Raw genomic sequence first — 15204 nt, forward strand, 5'->3', positions numbered from 1 at the left:
CACATACACACACACACACGCACGCACACGCACACACACACACACACACACGGGGCAGGGCTCATCCCTCCAGCAGGGGGGGCAGTAGGACAGACAGATGGGGACACACACAGGGCAGGGCTCATCCCTCCAGCAGGTGACAATACCACATACACATACGAAACATGGAGCAGGGCTCACTCATCCAGCGGGGGAAGTAAGATAGATGGATGGACACACACACGAGGCAGAGCTCACTCCTCCAGCAGGGGGCAGTGGGACAGAGAGATAGACATACACACACAGAGCAGGACTCATCCCTCTAGCAGGGGGCAGTAGGACAGACAGATGGGGACACACACACACACGGGGCAAGGCTCATCCCTCCAGCAAGGGGGGCAGTAGGATAGATGGATGGACACACACACACACACACACACAGGGCAGGGCTCATTCCTCTATCAGGGGGCAGTAGAACAGATGGATGGATACATATACATGGGGCAGGACTCATCCCTCCAGCAGGGGTCAGTAGGACAGACAGATGGGGACACACACACACACAGGGCAGGGCTCATCCCTCTATCAGGGGGCAGTAGGACAGATGGATGGATATATATATACGTGGGGCAGGGCTCACTCCTCCAGCAGGGGGTAGTAGGACAGAAGATGGACACACACACATACTACTCAGCAAATCCCCCTCTGCCCACTCAGTCCAAACTCCTGGTGGTGGCGACCTTGCAATCCAGTTCTCCTGAGTTATATTAGCTGACGGGTACGTTCCCACCCAGTCTCCAAGAGGACTGTGATCAATGCTGATCTCCAGGACTGTGAAGCAAAACCTATCCCAATGTTATAGATGGGGAAACTGAAGCCCAGAGCGGGGATGGCGCTTGATGACAGTCACATAGGGAGTCTGTGGCTAAACCAGGAATAGAACCCAGGAGTCCTGGCTCCCAGCACACCCCGTGCCTAGGCCCAGCTTCTAGATGTCTGGCTCTGTCCCCTTATAGGTGCCAGGTGATTGCTGTGATACTGATGAGTAGAAGGATCAAGGCTGCAGGCCGCGAGGTGGAAGAGGAGCTGGTGGTGACTCGGAGGGCCGCTGAGGCCTCCACTTGGCGATCCCCAAAGCTTTGCAGAGGCCGGTAGTTGTTCTGCAGCCGGGGCCCAGCACGTGAGTCTGTGGAGCGGAGGATGGAGGGGAACGCAGCCACCTGCAGGGAGGGAGACAGATTAGTGGGGGAAGGGCAAATTGAGGGGGAAGGCAAATTTGGGGTACCCTACTGAGTGGAGTGGAGGACACCCCATCAATGGAGAGAACTGAGAAGGTTGTGATGGGGATCACTTTGGAGCAGAGAGAGTGAGGGTTTGAACAGCAGAGGAGGGGAGCTGGAAAAAAGACCAAGGAGTCCTGACTCCCAGGCCCCTCTGCTCTAACCCACTAGACCCCACTCCTCTCCTAGAGTTGGGGAGAGATCCCAGGAGTCCTGACTCTCTCCTTTCCCTCCACCTCCACACTCACCACGCCAGGAGGCACCAGGATGGGGTCGGGGAAGACAGTCCAGACCACGACTTTGTCACAGTTGGGGGTGGTGAGGGAACCCTGGTAGCGGTAATAGCGGGCTAGGTCCACTGAGCCCAGGAGCCCCCGCAGGGAGAAGGAGCCGTCCAGATTCGTTTTCTTCCCTGGAAGGGCAGAGGGAGAGTGAGGGCCCAGCTTGGCCCCTCCCATAGCTGGGGATAGAACCCAGGAGTCCTAGTTCCCAACCCCCCTGCTCTAACCCACTAGATCCCACTCTCCTGCCAGCTTAGGGACAAAACCCAATAGCCTGGATTCCTTGCCCCCACCCCACTCCTCGCATCCATTATTCTCTCTCCCCCCTGGTGGCACAGAGCTGTACTGTCCCCAGCCCCAATGCTAGGCCAGCTGTAATCCAGCTCTCCCTCACCCCAGTTCAGGGGATACTCACCCTTCAGAGCCACCTTCTTCAAGTGCTGAGTGAAGGAATCCCAGGAGTGGGAGGGGCGTGCATGGGCTGTTGCCTGAGGGACAAGATCACATGAGTACAGCAAATAGGGAAACTGAGGCACGGGGAGGGCTGGGAGTCCTTGAGTGACTCAGAGTAAGACTCCAGCCCCTCCTCGAATCATTAGATACCACTTCCCACCCAGAGAACCCAGGAGTCCTGCTGCCCAGCCCCCACTGTTCTAACTTATTAAACCTCACTGCCTGTCCCGAGCTGGAGATAGAACCCAGGAGTCTGGGCACATCGCCCCGCACTGCCTCACCTGGAGGAAGAAGGCCAGCACAGCAATTCCCTCGGGATCCTTGAGGGCGTCATCCATGCTCAGGTTGTTCTTGGTATGAACAATGTGGAGCTAAAGGGGGAGAGAGAGAAAAATTGGAGAGCGCCCCCTACTGAGCCCCCTGCCTGCCCCCTGCAGTACAGCGCCCCCTACTGAACCTCTGCCCATTCCCTGCAGCATGGCACCCCTACTGTGCCCCCTGAACCTGAAGCACAGTGCCCCCCGCCAAACCCCTGACTGCTCCCTGCAGCACAGCGCCCCCTACTGAGCCTGATGCCTGCTCCTTGCAGCACAGCACCCCCTGCTGAGGCCCCCCTGCCTGCTCCAAACCTCACAGCGCCCCCAGTTCTGCACTGGGGCATTGGGGTCAGTGCTGCGCCCTCTGCCTCTCTCACCTCCATGGAGAACCGTTTGTGATTGATGTAATGCTCTGAGCCAGGCCGGGCTGCCCCCTGGCCCCAGTGCAGGTGGAAGGATTTGGCTGTGTAGATAGCTGGTAGCCCCTGGGCGCTGAGATGGAGCCCATCCGCTAAATGTATGTACACTGTAGAGAAGGGAGAGAGACCAACACAGGGAATGGGACCCAGGCGTCTGGAGTGGCAGCTGTGAGCTGGGGGAGAGACGAGGGTGGGGAATGGGACCCAGCAGGGCTGTTACATGGGCGGGGTGAGCGGGGCTGCCAGCCAGCTGTGCCCCACTGTCTGAAAACTGTTGCCTCCTGCCCGGAGCTGGCGGATCAGAAGCTGGTGGGCCCTTGGTTCTCTGAGCTGTGGGAGCCAGGGTGCTGGCTGGCTGCCAGGCGGCCCTCCCTGCCCTGTGCACTGAGCCAGGCCATCTCTGCACAGCCAGGTGCTCCCCAGGTAGGTTGGGGGGACAGCGTCTCTCCCCTTCTGTGCTAAATGGAAGGCAAAATTGAGGGGGGTGCACGGCCTGCCCCCCAACGTGTCGCCTCCGGGGATACAAATATCTTTGCTCATGACAGGTGCTAAAGTGCCTAGTTCTGGCTCTGGAACCCAGGCATCCAGCACGGCAGCGCAGGGTGCTCGCTTTAGGGGGCTGTCTGTACCTACCTGACATGTGTCTGATGAAGTGGGTATTCACCCATGAAAGCTCATGCTCCAATATGTCTGTTAGTCTATAAGGTGCCACAGGATTCTTTGCTGCTTTTACAGATCCAGACTAACACGGCTCCCCCTCTGATACTCCGTACCTACCTGTCTTCCCCGTGTTTTCCATGAAGGTAAGCTTCCTGGCATCCCCATAGCCAGCGAGGGACACAGCCCCCAGGTGGGGATTGTGGACAGCCGCAGGGGTGACGATGTTGATCGGGGACTGCCTGGTACCACTACAGTGCCCCAGAGCCGCCCATGTCTCTGGACCTGCAGAGAGGGGAGAAGCCAACAAAGAGGGGGAAATGGAGGAGGAGTCAGAATGTTAATCAGCTGCTGTCGCCCACCCCAGAGGAGGCTGCATGATGTAAATTTTAGACCTGGAGCCAGGATTCCTGGGTTCTTTCCCTAACTCTGGCAGGGGAGTGGGCTCTGGTAGAATAAAATGGGGGAACTGGGAGTCAGGACTCCTGGGTCCTTGCTGCAGTTCTGGATGAGGAATGCTGTCCAGTGAGTTAGAGCAGGGGAGTCTCCTGGGTTTTACACATGGCTCTGGGAGGAGGTTGGAGTCTTCTGGGTTAGAGCAGGGGTGTGGGACTGGGAATGAGGATTCCTGGGTTCTATCCCTGTCTCTGGAACACTGACACTGCCCTTCTCTGTGCCTCAGTTTCCCCACCCATCCAAATGTGGGAAAACAGTAATTAACTTCAGAGTTGGGTGAGGCCAGAGCATGAATATCTATGTCACAGGGGATGGATGAGTTCTCTTACCACATTTTGGGTCTTCGTAGCACCAGCTATCTGCAGGAGAGAGAGAGGGAGAGGGAGAGGGAGAGGGAGAGAGAGAGAGAGAGAGAGAGAGAGAGGTGGGGGAAGGGGTCAGAGCTGGGAAGTGGCCAATAAATAACCACATCCTGCTGCCCCCTCCCCTGGGCTTGGCCCATGCAGGGAGGGTGACTTTAGAGCAGGATCAGGGGCAGGATGGGGAGAAGTGTTACCTGCCATATCCGTACTGGTGTAGCCAGCTCCCAGCAGCGTCCCCAGGACAATGAGGTGCTGGACCCAGGTGGGATTCATGTCTCCGATGTCACTTGCTGAGAGCAACCTGGAAGGAGGATTGGAGAGACTGGGTTCAACTCCCCTGCCCTGAGCCAGCCAGGCCCCAATGTGGGGCCAGATCAGAGCCTGTGCCGTAGAGAGGAAAGGCCCACACCCAATTTCCCACCCCCTGGAGCTGATGCCTCTAGAGGGGACAGGCCCCTAGGGATGCTCAGCAGTGAGCAGCTCTCACCTGCTCTGTGCCTGGTGGGGGAAGATCACACTGCAGGGGTGAAGGGCTCCTCACAGCTCCTTTTATACACAGGGTCACACCCCAGCCCAGCCCAGCCCAGCCTAGCATGGCTGGGGCTGGAATTTCAGGGAAGGGATGAGTTACATCCACGGGGTGGGGCACGGACAGAGGGAGGGAAGGAGAGAGAAAACCAGGGAGCAGAAAGAGAAAGGAGGGAAGGAAAGGGGGACGGTGGGAAAGAGGAGAAAGGGGCGCCAGTCTGGACATGTCTCCCTTAGGGCAGCAGCTCTCGATGGCAGGGCCACCCCCTGGAAGGCCATGGGCATCCCCTGTGGGGGGAGAGCTGGCCCCAGATGCTCACATTGACTCTTGCTCTCCTTGGAAGGGATGTAGGGGGGAGATGGCGCAAGTAGGAAATGACACAGGGTAGCCTGGAATGGGCAGAGCATGTCCCCAGCTGCTGGAAGGGCACCTCACACCCACCTTGGGGTGAGCGGATGTCCCTGGACCACTGCCCGGTGTTGCCCTCCTAGAGCTGGGCAGGGAACCCAGGAGTCCTAGTTCCCTGCTCCCCCCTGCTCTAACCCACTAGATCCCACTTCCCATTCAGAGCTGAGGACAGAACCCAGGTGTCCTGGCTCTCAGTTCCCACCACGAAATTATTAGAGTAGGGCAGGGGTCAGCAGCCTTTCAGAAGTGCTGTGCCAAGTCTTCATTTATTCATGGTAATTTAAGGTTTCGAGGGCTAGTAATACATTTTAACCTTTTTAGAAGGTCTCTTTCTATAAATCTATTGTTGTATGTAAAGTAAATAAGGGTTTTTAAATGTTTAAGAAGCTTTATATAAAATTAAATGGAAATGCAGAGCCCCCCAGAGCAGTGGCCAGGACCTGGGCAGTGTGAGTGTCACTGAAAATCAGCTCGCATGCCGCCTTCAGCATGTGTGCCATGGGTTGCCTACCCCTGGAGTAGATTTTTGCCACCGTCGGTTACTGGCACTCAGAGGATAGAGAGAGCCCCCCCCCATTGAGTCCCTCCCTCCCACCAGCACTGCACCCCCTAGGGCTGCACTGGGGCTTTGGGGTCAGACTGATGGCAATGGGGGAGTGCCCTCCATTGAGCCCTCACTCTGCTCCCTGCAGCACAGTGCCCCCTAGTGCTGCTCTGGGGCATTGGGCCAGCACCTGTTGTTCCAGAGTCTTTCAAACACTTTCCAGAGTTTAGGTTAGCCAGGATCCCTCTAGAGCTGGTCCATGCAATCCCACATGAATCGGGAAACATCTGCCTGTTTAATACCATGAACTTCTAGGGCACTTAAAGTTAATTCAGTAAGGTTTGTCCAGGGTATTGCAGGAAATTACCATCTCGGTCACACCTGGCTTTCTTGCTTCTTGCCTCTGCTTCTCTCTCTTGTCTATGTGTTTTCATTTCACCAACATGGGGCAGGGCTAGTCCCTCCAGCATGGGGCAGTAGGACAGATGAATGGATACACAAACATAGGGCAGGGATCCACCCTTCCAACAGGGGGCACGAGGACAGAGAGATGGATACACACACAAAGGGCAGAGCTCACCCATACAGCAGGGGGCAGTAGGACAGACGGATGGACACACACACACAGAGCAGGGCTCACCTCTCCAGAAGGGGGCAGGAGAACAGACTGATGGACACACATACATAGGGCAGGGCTCATCCCTCGAGCAAGAGTCAGTAGGACAGACACATGGAGACACACACACTACTCAGCAAAACCCCGTGATAGGTTCAGTCACAGGGATCCCATTGGAACTGTAACCTGACGTACTGGAATTACCTCTGAGCTCGTTTTCCCTGCCGGCTTGGGACTCCAGAACTCTGCCTTGTTGAGCCAGACACACAAGTCTGCTGCAACACAGACCCAGTTCTGAACCACACCCCCAAAGCTGCAGACTTTCACCAAAAGCTGCCCAGCAGGTTTCCTATCAGCAGCATCCAGACACCCAGCTCCCAGTGGGATCCAAATCCCAAATAAATTAATTTTACTCTGTATAAAGCTTATACCAGGGTAAACTCATAGATTGTCCATCCTCTATAACACTGAGAGAGAGAGATGCACAGCTCTTTGCTTCCCCAGGTATTAATCACTTACTCTGGGTTCATTAATAAAAAAGTGATTTTTTTAAGTATAAAAAGTAGGCTTTAGGTAATAACAGACAGAACAAAGTAAGTCACCAAGCAAAATAAAGCAAAAAACACACTAGTCTAAGCCTAATTGATTAAGAAACTGATTATAGGTAATATCTCACCCTCAGAGATGTTCCAATAAGCTTCTTTCACAGACTAGACTCCTTCCTAGTCTGGGCCCCATCCTTTCCCCCAGTACAGTCCTTGTTAGTTCCAGCAGACATCTCAGGTGGAAAACAGGAGTTTTCTCATGACTGGCAGCCTTAGGTGGTAAGCAGGGGTGTTCTCATGACTGGCCTTCTTTGTCCTGTTCCACCCTCTTTTGTCTCTCTGGGTCCCCACCCCTACGTCTAAATGGAAAAGTACCAGATTTAAGATGGATTCCAGTATCATGTGACATAGTCACATGGCCTGTGAGACCTCATTCTTCATTACCCAAGGGCTGGCCCATATGTACACAAGAGGCTTGCAGGTAAATAAACCATCTACAACCAATTGTCCTAGTCAATGGGAGCCATCAAGATTCTAAACCACCATTAATGGCCCATTACAATGGGAGCTCAGAGTTATACTTCATATTTCTAGCTTCAGATACAAGAATGATACATGCATACAAATAGGAGGAATATATTCACTCGGTTACAACCTTTATAAGACTCACACATCTTTCAGATCACAAACCTGTTCAGGAAGCTGCAAGCCGGGACTTTCTTCCCAGACCAGAAGATCACCGTAGAGGAAGTTGAAATGCCCATTGTGATCCTTGGAGGGCCCGTTTACCCTTTAATGATGTGGCTCATGAAACCCTACACAGGGAGCCTTGACAGCAGCGAGGAGTGGTTCAACAACAGGCTGAGTTGGTGCAGAATGACTGTTGGGTGTGCTTTTGGCTGTTTAAAGGGCCGCTGGCGCTGTCTGTCTGGGAAGCTGGACCTAGCCAATCACAACATCCTCAGGGTTATAGCCACATGCTGTACCCTCGATAATATTTGTGAAGAGAAGGGCGAAAGCTTCACTCAGGCATGGACCATGGAAGTTCAACACCTGGAGGATGAATTTGAACAGCCAAAGTGCAGGGCTATTAGAGGAGCCCAGTGCGGGGCTGTAAGGAATAAGGATACCTTGAGGGAGCAATTTGATGTCAAAAGCCACCAGTAATGTTTGGTGGCTTGCACAGGAGTGAAGTGCAGAGGTTCCAATGCTAGTACGCGTCTATGTTTGCTGCATATGATGCACTGACTTGCAGTGCCTGTTGTTTTCCTGGATTACAGTATCTTTTACTTCATGCAATAAAGAATGTTTTCAAAGCCAAGAAATTTATTGAAAAGAAACACAACTGATGGGGAAACACACCTAGCATGACACATCTGTGCTGTGTGAGAGGAGAAAGGTACAATCATAGATTTGCATATGTCCTGTAATCATATTTAGCCTTCCTGTCTGGAGTGCCATGCAGTGAGCGCTGCATTTCAGGCTGACTAAAATGCATGGTGACTGGGGTTGAGTGCAGTGGGTAAGGGTCATAGTTTGCAGGGCTGCGTGGAGAATTGGCAGGTGTTGGACGCAGATGGTGGCGATAAGAAACCGGATGTTGGGGGAAGTGGGTTGGCAGTGGTATGGGGGCACAAGGGAAAGAGTTCTGGGACAAGGGCTGTGGGGGAGGGGGGCATGGATGTGCTCTGTCTGCAGTGCTATGAGCACCTGGATTGAATCTGCTTCGCGATCCATGATGGTTAGGAGGCACTCCGTGCTTTGGTGCTGGCAACCTGCCTTCTGCTGGTGGAGCCTCTTTTCAGGCTTCTGCCACTCCTGTACTTTTTGATTTTCAGTAAGGGACTGCTGCATGACTTTGTGAAACAGGTCCTCTTTCCTTTTTTGTGGACGCTTCCAAATTCTTTGCAGTCTTTTGGCCATTGATAACAAGGACGGCTGGGATCTCAAGGTTGCATCTGTAAACCCAATATGAAACGGTTGCATCTGACGAAGTGGGTATTCACCCATGAAAGCTCATGCTCCAAAATGTATGTTAGTCTATAAGGTGCCACAGGACTCTTTGCTGCTTTTACAGATCCAGACTAACACGGCTACGCCTCTGATAGAGGCAGCATTGTTCACACCAGAGTATTGATTCGGCAGATATCTCACTGCTGAAGGTGACCTGGGAAGAAAGGGAGAATCTTCTACTACAATGTGGCTTCTGCCTGGTCCTTATGTGCAGCAATGATCCCCCAGCCCCTCACAGCACAGTGGTGTGGACACATTAGCCTTACTGGGACAAGGAGCACAGTAGCTCTGCCAAGGAACCTGTGCAAGCAGATTGACCAGCTTCTGCATGAGACCTTTGAAGAGATCACTGAGGCTGATTACCATGATTTGAGAGAGCACATCAATGCCCTATTCCGCATCTAGGCATGCACGCAGCCCTAACCCTTCTTTCTGCAACCCTCCTCACCCCAAGAGCCTGCACCAAACAACTACCTTCCCAAAATAAAAGCCGCTTACTGGAAACCTCCTCTGCTGTTTGTTCTTCCCCAAACACTGTCTGCTGCATCTGGCTACCTTGCTCCTGGCTTGAAAACAGCTTCAACCACAGGGTTGGGGTGCTCTATGTGCCTTGCCAGTGTGGGCACCTCAGGAGTTAGGGTGCCTGGGGCTGATTTAATGTGCTTTAACTTGCCAGTGTAGCCAAGGCCTAAGGAGCCAGTTCTCAGCTTCTAGCCCCAAGCTGCTTTAGCCAACAGACCCAAGAGTGCTCTCTGGCTTTTCCCTGGGTCACACTGAGCTCACAGAGCACTGCTTGTTGTCCCATTTCAGGGCAACTGCACCTGTATTTCCCCCATATGGTCCAGCAAGGGCTCCCATTCGAGGCTCCCAGCTCCTGGATACACACCTGTGTCTTGCTTCCTCCTGGGTGTTTCCAGGCTGCACAATTCCCTGCCTACACTGTGAATTCACCAGCAGGCCAGACTGTCTCTGCAGGTCTGTGTTGCCTTCCCCTCAGAGGCTATAATCAACATCAGTGCCCGCAGGTAAGTCACCACCCAGCAAGCACATTTATTCTTAAGGTGAAAGTGTTACAGAGAAAATGTATTCAGAACAACACAGGAACCTACACGTGTGCTAATAAGCTACCCAGAGATCACCCAAACCGCAACCAGGGCTCAGGAAAGCACACCCAGGGGTTTATCTGTGGTCACAAGTTCATAACTGATGTTAGCTCAGAACAAGGACCCCCTGGAATCTGAGTTCCTCCTTTTAAACAGCTCAGGGCTCAGGTCTTGTCTTCCCGTAGCAGAAGATCAGACGACAATGGGTTTCTCCTCTGGAGCTGAGACGTTGCCTTCTCATCCTCCAAAGTATCTCCAAGGGATCCCACTCAACCGACAGTTCGTCCTTAGCTGGCCCGTTGTTCCAGAGTCTTTCAAACACTTCCCAGAGTTTATGTTAGCCTGGCTCTCTCTAGAGCGGGTCCCTGCAATCCCTCAAGAATATGGAAACATCTGCCTGTTTAATCCCATGAATTCCTACGGTACTTAACCTTCATTCAGTAAGGTTTGTCCAGGGTATTGCAGTAAATTACCATCTCGGTCACACCTAGCTTTCTTGCTTTTTGCTTCTGCTTCACTCTCTGGTTTTATATGTTTTCCTTTCACACACACACGGAGCAAGGCTCATCCCTCCAGCAGGGGGCAATAGGAGTAACAGAGGGATACACACACACACACACACACACACACACACACACACACACACACACACACACACACACACGGAGAAGAGTTCATCCCTCCAGCAGGGGGCAATAGGAGTAACAGAGGGATACACACACACACACACACACACACACACACACACGGAGAAGAGTTCATCCCTCCAGCAGAGGGCAGTAGGATAGACGGATGGACACACGCACACTGCTCAGCAAACTCCCCTGTGACAAGTTAGGTCACAGTGTAGAACTGATAAATGAAATTGTTTTCAATTGTTCACTTTATTAATGTAACTTCTGTTCACCATTCACTACACTTGCCTATACTGTAACTTCTGTTCCATATTGTAATTCAAACCCCATTTTAAAACACTCACTCCATTTTGTAAAAGCTTCCTCCAACCTTCATTTTTGCAAACCCTGCTGTAATCTTATTAGTTTAGTTTAGATGTGTGAATGAGGTATGTGTGGATGACGGAATCAACCTCCAGCCCCAGCCTGTCCTGATGAGATAAAGTTCAAATACCAACGGCTGAAGACCTAGACAACAGCCCTAAACAAAGTAAGAAGCATCCACCCTAAAAAGAAAAGGACAACAGAACAACAGAAGGAAGATCAAAGCCAGGTCCAAGGCTGAAAGTCACGCCTGCAATTGATGGGTGATCAATCTAAACCCAGAGGCAGCGTGACACAGCAAGACCTATAGACTTTGAATCCAAACTAAAAGCCTATAAAAAAGAAGGGTGAGATGAGAAACTCTGGGTAACATTCTGCTGCCAACATGGAAGAACATCGGTGCCTGCCCAACAGAGATCCAGCTCAGCCTTATGCCCGGCTTTCCTGGCCAGTTAGCTTCCACAAGCTACGAACCCAAGCTGCAAAATCAAGCCATGAACTTAAGGTATCTTCAGGACTGGTAACTATGCAGCAGCTGCAGAACACCTGATGAATGTGTGTGTGTGTGTGTAGGTATTAGGTATAATGTGAATGTGTGTGTGTGTGTGTATAGGTAATAGGTATAATGTGTGTGTATAAGAATTAAGATATTAGTTATTAGTCATAAATTGTTATCATAATAAATGTGGCATCTTTGCCTTGTCCCCTTTAATAAGATCCTGCTGGTTTTTACTGGTCTAATATAATTGGTACAACATTTTGGTGGAGAATAGCGAAAGGGGGATTATTGGCATTTTTACCTCACTTATTGTAAACCAATCTGTGTGCACACAACCAGCTCTACAGAGCACGGTTCTATTCTTGGTTAACCAAAACCTGCTGGCCCCCGTGTGGGTAGCAGGAAAATAAAGAGCTCTTAAAATTGTTAACAAAACCTGCTGGCCTCCACGTAGGTAGCAGAAAACAAAAAATTGTTAACAAAATCTGCTGGCCTCCGAAGAGGTAGTAGAAAAAAAAAAATTTTGTTAACAAAACCTGCTGGCCTCCAAAGAGGTAGCAGAAAGAAAAAAAAAAATCAGGGGCAGCAAGAGGGTGCCAGGGGCCAGCAGTGCTGCTTGCTAAACAAAATTAAAAATGTTTAAGAAAAGGCAAGGAAAAACAGTCTCAGAGGAAGGAATGGAGTCAAAAGTAGCTTCTACCTCACCTTTTATTAAAGAGATAATGCCTTCTAAACAAATCCTGCAAAGATATGGGCACAGTCCTTAGACTGAACAAGCCCTTGCAGATATCTGCACCATTTTAAATCTAGAGGATAGCTTGGCCCAATATATCCTCATATGTAAACCCCCAAATGCAACAAAAAGAGACGCTGCAGGAATCTGACTGCTGTGGGAGGCTTGTAATAACAGCTACCTCCACCTAACAGCCTGTAAAAAGAAAAAAAAAATCTCTAAAAGAGAAACTATTCCAACTAAAAGAAAAAAGAAAAAAAAAGAAACATTTGAGACCCCAGAAGGGGCAGACTTTTGGGACCCCTCTGGAGAGTGGGAAGGGGGATATTTGGGTAGATTCCTCCTCCCAGGGCCAAAATGCCATTGCAACAGTAACAACAGTGCCTGCTTCTGCCTCAAACCTCCAGGCCATGGCAAAGTGGCTGGGGATTTTAAAATAAAAAATTTAAACTCAAAGAAATGCACCGTTAATTAGCATTTGTGCAGCCTCAAGTACCAAACACACTGTGGCAAAGACTAAGCAGGGTCTGCCATGTGGGAGCACTGTGCTAATTTGTTTCTAAGCTTCTATTTTTCAGGCTCTGAACCAGAACATCAGGAGAGCTGGTACCAGCTGAAAAGTTATAAAATACCATGGTTATAGTGTCGCGACAAAGTCTGTGTTCAGTGTTCTGTGTTGCATGTTCTGTGTCTGTCTCTAGTGGTGTCCTGTGCTAGCATTGGTCCAAAAAAAAAATAAAAAATAAAAAATACTACACTAGACAAAACAAATGTCTTTTCCTTTCTCTACTTCCCCCAAGTTCATCCAACTTAGCAATTACCACTTGTGTCCAAAAAACTTTGGTCCCCAGTGCATCAGGTTTATTTTTTGTTAGGTTATCTAATAGTCATTTTGTTGTTAATTTTTGTTATTGATACATTTGTATTGTTAGTTACATTTGCTTATATTGTTAATTCCACACTTTCCTCTATGCACTCTGGTTCTACTCCTCCAAGCCCTAAAGGGTAGTTCTTGGGCCCTCATAACTTGTAAAACCTTGGCCCATAATTGTAGGGTCCCATCTTTCAGGTCCCCAGAAACCTCTTAAAAACAACTGTTAAAAATAGGGGATTCTGCAACATTTTAGCAACAAAATGTTAGTTTAAGTCCAAATCAGCTTAACTTTGCATAACAACTGTGGTCCTCCTACAAAATCTTATTTGCTGTGTGTGCTTAAAAAGGTCCTAAACTCAGTAACTTTTATTGTTTAATGGCTATTGCAGCATCAAACTTGGTCCTCATTTTATTTGTCAATGTACCCACTAATTGTAATGGTTTTATTGTATTCCCAATTATTATAACTATAATTGTTTTCATTTATGTGTAGGTTATATCTGGTGTTTAGTCAATTGTAATAGGTTTAGTTATATTCACCTAGTTATAATTATTTGGTTTGTTTGCAACAAATCACCTTGCCCTACAATGTCAACAACTACTGTAATGCTGATAAATCAAGGGGCAAAGTGTTGTAGAAGCAGCCCACCTGGTCAGCAGTTCTAAACATAATTTTTCATCCCCTCATTGTCCTATTAGTAATCCTAACTGTTATGTTGGTTCTGCCTTAAAACAATTACATAAAGTGTGACCCATTCTATGCCCCTGGATTGAAGGGTCAAAAGGGGGACAACGTAGAACTGATAAATGAAATTGTTTTCAATTGTTCACTTTATTAATGTAACTTCTGTTCACCATTCATTACACTTGCCTATACTGTAACTTCTGTTCCATATTGTAATTCAAACCCCATTTTAAAACACTCACTCCATTTTGTAAAAGCTTCCTCCAGCCTTCATTTTTGCAAACCCTGCTGTAATCTTATTAGTTTAGTTTAGATGTGTGAATGAGGTATGTGTGGATGACGGAATCAACCTCCAGCCCCAGCCTGTCCTGATGAGATAAAGTTCAAATACCAACGGCTGAAGACCTAGACAACAGCCCTAAACAAAGTAAGAAGCATCCACCCTAAAAAGAAAAGGACAACAGAACAACAGAAGGAAGATCAAAGCCAGGTCCAAGGCTGAAAGTCACGCCTGCAATTGATGGGTGATCAATCTAAACCCAGAGGCAGCGTGACACAGCAAGACCTATAGACTTTGAATCCAAACTAAAAGCCTATAAAAAAGAAGGGTGAGATGAGAAACTCTGGGTAACATTCTGCTGCCAACATGGAAGAACATCGGTGCCTGCCCAACAGAGATCCAGCTCAGCTTTGTGCCCAGCTTTCCTGGCCAGTTAGCTTCCACAAGCTACGAACCCAAGCTGCAAAATCAAGCCATGAACTTAAGGTATCTTCAGGACTGGTAACTATGCAGCAGCTGCAGAACACCTGATGAATGTGGGTGTGTGTGTGTGTTTATAGGTATTAGGTATAATGTGAATGTGTGTGTGTGTATAGGTATTAGGTATAATGTGTGTGTATAAGAATTAAGATATTAGTTATTAGTCATAAATTGTTATCATAATAAATGTGGCATCTTTGCCTTGTCCCCTTTAATAAGATCCTGCTGGTTTTACTGATCTAATATAATTGGTACAACAACAGGGATACCCTTGGGACTGTAACCTGATGTGCTGAAATTAGCTCTGAGCTCATTTTCCCTTCCAACTTGGGATTCCAGAACCCTGCCTTGTTGAGTCAGACATACAAGCCTGCTGCAACACAGACCCAGGTCTGAACCATGCCCCTAAAGCTGCAGACTTTCACGAAAAACTGCTTAGCAGATTGCCTATCTGCAGCACCCAGACACTAAGCTCCCAATGGGATCCAACCCCCAAATAAATCCATTTTACTCTCTATAAAGCATATACAGGGTAAACTCAGAAATTGTTCACCTTCTATAACACTGACAGAGAGATATGCACAGCTGTTTGCTCCCCTCCCCCCCAATATTAATCACTTACTCTGGGTTCATTAATAAAAAAAGTGTTTTATTAAGTATAAAAAGTAGGATTTAAGGCGTTTCAAGTAATAA

General features: G+C 49.4%; 2 protein-coding genes across 2 annotated transcripts in view; both read right to left on the reverse strand.

Annotated features, from left to right (window-relative positions):
- Positions 1–15204, reverse strand: part of LOC127052853 (carbonic anhydrase 4-like) — a 55116-nt gene that overhangs the window by 6818 nt on the left and 33094 nt on the right. The window lies entirely within an intron of this gene.
- On the reverse strand, positions 986–4501 carry LOC127052856 (carbonic anhydrase 4-like). Its single transcript, XM_050956978.1, has 8 exons — positions 4399–4501; positions 4172–4201; positions 3507–3671; positions 2688–2836; positions 2275–2364; positions 1956–2028; positions 1508–1671; positions 986–1199 (listed from the first exon to the last, which is right to left on the reverse strand). Exons 1-8 carry the CDS (start codon positions 4475–4477, stop codon positions 990–992), a joined length of 960 nt encoding a protein of 319 aa, XP_050812935.1. The 5' UTR covers positions 4478–4501; the 3' UTR covers positions 986–989.

This window comes from Gopherus flavomarginatus, chromosome 5 (assembly GCF_025201925.1).
Source record: "Gopherus flavomarginatus isolate rGopFla2 chromosome 5, rGopFla2.mat.asm, whole genome shotgun sequence".
In the NCBI taxonomy this organism is placed as follows: domain Eukaryota; kingdom Metazoa; phylum Chordata; order Testudines; family Testudinidae; genus Gopherus; species Gopherus flavomarginatus.